Raw genomic sequence first — 8718 nt, 5'->3', positions numbered from 1 at the left:
GCCCAGTTCAGGTGGGGAAAGGCCCTTTAAAGGACTGGGGGGGGGGGGACAGTGCGTGGCAGTGCGTGGCAGTGAACTACCCTGCACCATTTTTGGAAGTGGAGCTTAGCTCTGCCCCTTCCCTTTAGTGGCTGTGAGTGGAGTTGAGTGTCCGAGTAGTTTCTCCATCTACCCCCAGTGCCCCTTTTAAACAGGGGAAGTTAGGCTTTTGTTTTCTCCAGATTACAAGGGGGGAGGGGAACAGGAGCTTAGATGAGTCACGTCTGGACATTGCCTGGATATTAGTGTTCTGAACAAATCTGTTTGGAAGGCCCTAATTACTTGTTCGGTTTTTGACCAAGTCAAAGCAAGCTTTGCCACTGTCTTAGTGAAAGTATTGGACTTACGGACATAGAGGTCTTTGTCATGAAGCCATGTGTAAAAACAGGTAAGAAACACTAATGTTAATACCGACCTGGCTCCAAAAAGCTCAAGTTTTTAAAAAAAACCCTTAGGGTTCCATTTCTTGTCGTTTTCTTCCACTTGGCTATAACTTAACCAATTCTGACTAGATGTGGTTAGGAAGTTGATTCTAAATGTGCAGTCTGCAGCATAGCGAAAGCATCACATTTGAAACAAATGAGGCGACTAATGAAGATTTAACATCTTGAAAGCCCCGAAGATGTTGGCTTAGCTTGGCTTTTTTATGTCCTTGAATGGATGTGTACATTCTAAACTTCCCCAGAATGATATTTTTTTAAAAAAAATGTGGGTATTTGGGCACCCCGTATATATTTTACTCCCTTTTCCCATCTGACCGGTGTCCTGTGTCCACAAAATGATTGCTCACTAGGGGAAGTGTCAGAGCCTTTCCTTAGTCAGATTGGCATCCCCAGATAGTGGTTCAGTGAATTTGTGTTGCATCTGGCTGTATGCACATTCCACCTGTCCTAATTATGTGTGTTTCCCTAACTGGAAATAACTCAGTGCGAAGAGGCCTGTTAAAGTCGGATAGTAGAGCGTCCTGTCTTGAAATATGGCTGCTGTGCTGAAAATCACCTTGTGCATGACAGGGATTTAATTAGTAAGTGAAATAAAAATAGCTCAGTTGGCAAGTAGTTCCGTCTGTGTTACTAATGTGCTTTGTATTCTGCTGTGTTTTATCTGTAGCCAAACTTTTTAAAAAATGTAGTTCTGTTAAAGTTTGCTATATAACCTGTATTCAAAATGGATTCTGGACACTCTACCTCATGGGTGTCAAACATAAGGCTGGGGGGCCAGAACTGGCCCATCCAGGGCTCTAATGCGGCCCGTGAGCAACTACTGCAAGGTAGGGAACAGGAGACTGCTTGGAGGGGGAGTGGGCGGAGCCACTCTGATTGTGGCTTCAGCATTGGCGGAACAACCTCGTCTGCAGCAGTCAAGCAGCGTGGGAGCGTCTGCCCAGGGCTTCACTGCTGGCTCTCCAATCCACCTATGTCGGTTTTCCTTTGCACCCCCCCCCCCCCAGCCCATGCAGCCTTGCAGTGAGGATACACCAACTCGGAGCTTACCAGCTGCTGTCCTTCATACATTTTATTTCTCCGGTACCTGGCATTACATTTTATGGCACACATGGCCCGGCCTAACGAAGTGACATTTATGTCAAATCCGGCCCTTGTAACAAATGAGTCTGACACCTCTGCTCTACCTAATGCCGCGTGGTATGGATTGCAGTACTGAAAATAGGATTTTATACTTACATGAAGCTGCCTTATACTGAGTGAGACCATTGGTCTCTCAAGGTAAGTATTGTCTACTCTGGCACGCAGTGGTTCTCCAGGGTCACAGATGCAAGTCTTTCACACCATCCACTACCCGATCCTTTTCAAATGGAGACTCCAGGGATAGAACCTGCGGCCTTCTGCACTCAGAGCAGATGCTCTACCACTTAGCCATGGCCCTTTCCCAAAGGTGGTGCCTCCCCTCCCCTCCCATTTGCAGTCCAGTATTAGGGGTAGTGGCATAGAAGGGAGAAGGAAACTCTGTGTCCCGCTGGTGGTGATGCCTGACCATCTGCCCTAGGAAAGGTTGTGATTGCAGTCTTCCTCCTCTCTGTATTTTTCCCCTAATGGCAGGTTCCCTCCTTCTGGGCATTCAGTCAGTTGCCTCCAGGCCAACCAGAACACCAGCTGCAGCTGGCCTCTGCTAGAAATGCAGTCCCCAACAAAAGTGGGTGTATCTGTTCTTGCATTGGTTGCAGCTACATAGCATTGTTTGGAAAGTGGCGGAGCTGCTGCTGTGATTGGCCTGCAACCCTGACTGTTGATGCTGCCGTGATGCTTATGTGTGTGGACAGGTGCAGGAAACGCAGCTGCACAAGTGATGCTTTCTGTCGTCTTTCCTCAGTCTTTAAGCCTCAAAGACCTGTGAGCGATAAGCATCTGCTCTGTCTCCCAGTTGGTTGCTATTCTCTCTGAGCAAATGACAAACTGTATTCCTTAATTGAAGGGCTGGATCTGTGAAGTGTGAATTCCATAGCCATGATAATCTCAAGTCTTGTAGGACAGCAACTCTTGCTTGTCCATTGTTGGATTTAGTAGAAGAAGAAGAAGAAGATTGGATTTATACCCCGCCCTTCACTTGGAGTCTCAGAGCGGCTTACAAACTCCTTTCCCTTCCCCTCCCCATAACAGACACCCTGTGAGGTGGGTGGGGCTAAGACAACTCTGACAGAAACGGCTCTTTTTCAAGGACAGCTGTGCCAGAGCTTGTGACCGACCCAAGGTCACATCAGCAGGTGCAAGTGGAGGAGTGGGGAATCAAACCCGGTTCTCCCAGATCAGAGTCCGCGCACTGAACCACTACACCAAACTGGCTCTCGCTAGTACTATTCTTCAGATTATGGAAACAATTCTGGATTGCCTGCTTGCTCACCAACCTTTGTTCTCTGGTCCTGCTTTTAATTTGACCATGTTTTAAGTCATACTTCCACTTTGTACTTGGGACACATTCTTTGACGTTCTTTTTCAAAAGAAGTTGCAGAAGAAATAGGAACACTTCCTTTTGCTTTGTCAGTCTTTCCCCCCCCACCATCTTTTCCTCTTGCCTGATCCCTCCAGAAGCCTCTTGGAAAGATCAGCAGAGTTGACATAGCGCAGCCCTGCACAGGACACTGCCTCTTTCAAAAGCACAGTTGTGAGTGGCCACATTTGAATAGGCCCCCAGGCCTTGTGTATGCAAGGGTAGCATATAATACCATATGAATCATCTCCAATTTAAGTAGTTATGCAGTGCCTACAGCAGGCTGCCGACATCTCTCCTGGCAACCTGTTTTAGAAAGTGGGATGGGACTGTTGGCCACTGGAGATTTGACTGGCCATGAAGTTGTTTTAAAATGCTGTTTTAACAGCAACTGCTGCTGGAACACAAGGATCTTCACTGTGTGACAGAAGGTAAGGTAAGGTGCAGCAGCCATTTTGTGCTGACACCACCTCCTGCAGCAGCCATGCTGTGTCAGAATTCCAAAGGCGCCCACAAGCGCGAAAGGTTGGAGACCAATGTTCCCTCTAAGCCGTGGAATCTTGTGAGCAGAAATTCTACTTTGTGAGCTACTGGCATTAAAGCTGTGAGCGAGCTATTTGGCTGCTGCATGAATTAGTTTGCCCTGGAGCCGTCCTTCCTGAGCTAAGAGAAAAACGTGTGAGCTGGAGGCTAAAAACCTGTGAGCCAGCCCACCCTAACTCAGCTTAGAGGGAACTTTGTTGGAGACCCCTGGTTTACAGGATTTAGTGCTCGGTATGTACCCTGGCACAACGTTGCTGCTAAACATTCATGAAATAGCATTAATTGGAAGAGTAATGGACATCTTGAACACTTAAGGAAAACTGTGGGATGAAAGCATACATGGGTGTCAACTTGTTGGTGGTTAGGGTTTTGGCATAGGTTCATCATTATAAAATATTGCTGGTAAACTTATTTGTGCTTATTTGTGCTATGTATTCAAGGAAAAGTGAACTACCATCTAGCACTAAGCTTTCAGTCACCTTGAAATGTCTGTCTGAATACTGTATTTCCTATTTCCCTCCTGTTTGGATTCATTTACATTCCGAGCACCAAGAATGAAGTAGGATATCTATATTTGAGCAGCCCTCTAAGCATAGAAGTGTGTTAACCTAATTTATTTATGCGTCGGTGCATGTTTCATAATTCTTATGAGTCCAGAAACAAGTACACCTTTTCTGAGAGGAAACGTAGAAGTACTTTGAGGTAGAAAGCCAGTCTGGTGCACCTTCATTTCAGAAATCTTTTCTCCTGTCTTCCAGTGGGTGAGTTTGTCAGTGATGTCCTCCTGGTTCCAGAGAAGTGCCGGTTCTTCCATAGGGAGCGGATGGATGTGTGCAAAAGTCACCAGTACTGGCACACTGTGGCAAAAGAGGTAACTAGCTACACAATGAGAAAGGGATGTCAGAGGAAGAACGTGCAAGTTGGAACTGTAGAAACAATCATTTCAACTTATAGCAGCAAAATCAATAGAAATCATGAAGGATACATATACCGACTTATGTGAGAAAAATCACTAGGCTTAGCAGCTCAAAATTAAAAAGGTTACATACAATAGCAGTAGTATAGACTGGTGTTACAGATAATTAACTGTTTTGTAAAAGTGCTGTGGAATTTGGGATCTGGGAACTATATGCGACAGACAAACTTGCAGATAGTACGGGCATGTTTAGAAACACAGGAAGCCATGTTAATATAATGAGCTGTAGGAGAGCTTGAGATGTAATATTCAGAAAACTTGGTTTTCTCCTGGGAGTAATTGTAGGCGGTTCTGTCTAGAGATCGTATTTCAAGTTCAGTTCAAGTTAATTGAGTTCTGCTGTTCCTGAACTATCAAAACAAAGCAAACTGAGTTCATAGGCCTAAATACCTCTCCCCCCCCCCTTTTTTTTATCCAGTTCATGGCATACTGCGGGATTGCAGTTTTCCTTCTCTTAACTACTTTGTGATTCTGGCTTGTTGCCAGTTCCATGCTAATTCCCCCCCCCTCCCCCCCGATCAGACTAGCAAATACATAGCTAAGCAGTTGCATTCCAAATCAGGCTCCTTTATTACTGGGACAAAATAATCTATAATTGAGGCTTAAAGCAGCTAAATTTTGGAACGCTTGAGGTTGTCTCCTGAGCCAGATTTTTGTAAAGCAGCGCTATTAAATTTTAGATTCTTTTCTTCTAGGGGGGGAGCAGGAGGGGATCCTCTTACATGCTTCTGGGATTGGTTTCTAAAAATATTAACAAGTAGTGACATTCTCGACTTCATGTTCTTTATGTAAAATGTATCATTATGCGCGGCTCACGTTTGGACTTCCATATTGTGCAGCTTTCGGTTCCGAGGTAAAATGTGCCTTGTGAACATCGATATTAAACTTCATACTGCCCATGTAGTTCTCAGGGGCAAGCTCATAATGGAGTAATAAAGGTAAGCTGCCACCTATGCCATGGTGTTCTTGGTTTTATGAAATATTTGACTGATCAATTGACCAACATACCAGCTCTAGGCAGGGCTGGCTCACTCACTAGGTGAACTAGGCGATCACCTAGAGCGGGACGGCCCTTAGGGGCACCAAACTGCACCCGGCCCCGTACTCTGGGAGTTTCTTGATTATTTGTGTTTTTCATTCCTCCTAAAATGCATTTATTTTTGAGAATTGGTGGGCGCACCGGGGGGGGGGCAGAAGGGATCCTCGCCTAGGGTGCAAAATAAGCTGGAGCCAGCCCTGGCTATAGGTAAGAAGTGCTGCATGACGTGACTCCCAGGTTTTTGCCACACCTGAGCATAGGGTGAATGGTGCAATACTGTAAAGACCTGTATCTCGTCTCTTTGTTGCTTGGGTGATGTAAGGTGCTTTACGTGAGGCAAAGGGGGCTCTTCTAACAGTTGCCACAATGCTACCTCCAGGCTTGCTTAACTGAAGGGATGATCCTGCACAGCTATGGCATGCTGCTACCTTGTGGAGTAGACCAGTTCCATGGCACAGAATACGTGTGCTGCCCTCAGGCCAAAATTGTGGATGAAGCACTTTCCAAAGAGGAGGAGGAGGAGGATGAAGAGGAAGACGAAGATGAAAACTATGACAGTTATAAAAGGTAACAGTTGCAACTCCATTCTCTGCCTCTCTCCATGCTGTTTTCCCATTGGTGAGGGCAGCAGACCACTCATGCCGATTATAGATGAAGTGGATGCCACATGAAAGGAGCAGAAAACCAGGGTGTTACAATTCATAGCTAGTCATAAGAACATAAGAGAAGCCAATGTTGGATCAGGCCAATGGCCCAGCCAGTCCAACACTCTTGTCACGCAGTGGCCAAAAATACTAGGTGCCATCAGAAGATCCACCAGTGGGGCCAGGACACTAGAAGCCCTCCCACTGTTGCCCCCCCCCCCCAGCACCAAGAATACGGAGCATCACTTGCCCCAGAGTTCCTATCTGTACCTTATGGCTAATAGCCACCGATGGATCTCTGCTCCATATGTTTATCTAATTCCCTCTTGAAGCTGTCCATGCTTGTAGCTGCCACCACCTCCTGCGGCAGTGAATTCCATGTGTTAATCCCAGTGTGTGTGTGTGTAGCAGATGGGTAACTCAAGAAACGTGTTGTATTATTGTTCAGTCTTTTAAAGTTCTGTGTTCCTCTCCTCTTTTCTCCCTTTTGTTCGGAGCCATTGACATTACATGGGACAATATCAACTACTGTTAGTTGCTATTAACTGCACATGGGATATAGAGTTAAAAAAACGAACAAGCCTCGCTTTTGGAGCTAGTTGTTTAAAATGGCACTGCCGCAATGGGCTGGCATAGATGTAAAATTGGGGAGCTAGTTGTTTAAAATGGCACTGCCGCAATGGGCTGGCATAGATGTAAAATTGGGGAGCTCCTCGTAGCTGAAGCTGGTTTGGAGAATTTGTAGTCAGGATGCTCATCCTCTCCTACCACCGCTTTTAGAACCTGGGGGAAAAGGCAAATTGCTGCTCTTTTCCATCAAATGCTGCCCACAAAGCAGCATTAACCTCCTCTTCTAATTATGTGCTTTTAGTGAGTTCCCTACCGAGGCAGACACAGAAGACTTCACAGCAGCAGCAGTGGAGATGGACGAGGACGAAGAAGAGGAGCAAGAGGAAGAAGAGGAAGAAGTGGTGGTAGACCGGGATTACTATTACGACGGCTACAAAGATTACAACGAAGAGCCTCCAACGGAGCTGAGTGTTGAAAAATCTCTCTCCGAGAAGGAAATAATGAACGATGTGAAAAGTAAGTGGCCGTTTGACAGCTTTCATTTGGCTTCCTGGCTGTTTCAGCAGTTGTCAATTGATCTTGGCCGTCCGTATGTTGAATGTTCCATTTCCAGTCCAGTAGGTTTTCCCCTTTCTGGATGCTTTAATTGCCAGATAGGTCAGTGGAGAACACTGTGTGCCACTCATTGCAGGTGATTTCCCTCCCCCACCCCTTCTGGAGCTTTGGGGCATATGATTGCCAGCTGACCAACAGCTTCATCGGGAAAACGGTCATCTCTGGCACTCAGAGTAAAGTGCCCTCTGAGGAACTAGCACCGAAATGATCTGTGCAGTTTAATTTTTTTTTTTTTTTTGGGGGGGGGGTGAATCTAGAGATGGGAACAATTGTTCTTTTTCTGGTTATAAGTTACCAGGGCAACAAGCTTAATAGATGAGCAGTGTGAAACCATGATGCGCCATTTCATACCTTTTGGTGGCACAATCCTTTTAAGCTTCCTTTTTCTTACGATAAGAGACTAGCCGGGTTTTCCAAGAAGTTGGATGCTTAAATGAAGCAGTGTCCCCGCAAGGCTCTTAATCTGTTTCACACAATTTATCAGGCAGCTCTTGTGTCCCAAAGACAAAGGGGAACCCAAAGGAGCCCAATACAACCAGTTCTGTTGCTTTGCATCTTAAATGCCTGTAGCCTCTGATAGGCAGCAGTCCGTCAGATTGCTCCGTATTGCATATGCAGGTGTTTGCAGAGAATGGAGCTCAGTTCTGTACAGACTGCAGAACAGTCAACAGCAAGCTCTTGTCTCTTGCAGGTAGAGCTTTTCCTAGTTGGCAAGGTGCCCACATTATTTCAGCAAGTGAACATCGCATGAGGTTAAGGGCAGGGGAACAGGTAGACATCCCAGGATCCAAATGTTGCAATATGAGGGAGTATCCTGGCCGGTTATCTTATTGAAGGGACTATGGCTGGCTTCAGGTTTTGAAGAATACTTGTTTGCTGTTGACTGATTAGTCCTCTTGTGTGTGCGTGGGTATTTTTGTTCTTTAAAAACACTGCTGTTCCTGGGGTTTAACAGCAGTTCCCCACCATCTGCCTATAGCTACTTTGGTCCAGTAGAACCAGTATGATTAAAGCACATCAATTTCCATGGCTAATGGTGTATAGTCCTAGTTATATACCTCTTCAAAGTCCCATGCATAATTGGCCTAAGAGTCTGTTTGGCCTGAGTGGATTAGTGGAAGCCATGTAGTAGGATATTCCCACAGCTGTTGGTGACTTGCATGATTGAATACTCCTCCATATTACGCGCCCCCCCTCAAATGAGCCCTTTGCTTCTGCATTGAGGAAACTAGATGTTGGGGGGGACAGGAGTCCTGATTGTCTCCCTGATAGCCCAGTTGCAAATTTACCATTTCATTGGCAACTGGGCCAAAGCCTTCAGAAGACATGCAGTGTATGTTGGGTTTCCC

The 8718-nt window shown here is 45.9% G+C and overlaps 1 protein-coding gene across 1 annotated transcript in view; it reads left to right on the top strand.

Annotated features, from left to right (window-relative positions):
* Window positions 1-8718, top strand: part of APLP2 (amyloid beta (A4) precursor-like protein 2) — a 42742-nt gene that overhangs the window by 8242 nt on the left and 25782 nt on the right. Inside the window, exons 3-5 of the mRNA XM_015417248.1 lie at window positions 4284-4396; window positions 5920-6107; window positions 7056-7270. Coding sequence (XP_015272734.1) covers window positions 4284-4396; window positions 5920-6107; window positions 7056-7270 — 516 coding nt within the window. The remainder of the gene's footprint in view (window positions 1-4283; window positions 4397-5919; window positions 6108-7055; window positions 7271-8718) is intronic.

Source organism: Gekko japonicus, unplaced genomic scaffold (genome assembly GCF_001447785.1).
Source record: "Gekko japonicus isolate JY-2015 unplaced genomic scaffold, Gekko_japonicus_V1.1 scaffold3640, whole genome shotgun sequence".
NCBI classification, from domain to species: Eukaryota; Metazoa; Chordata; class Lepidosauria; order Squamata; family Gekkonidae; genus Gekko; species Gekko japonicus.
This window is presented reverse-complemented; position numbering and strand designations above follow the sequence as displayed.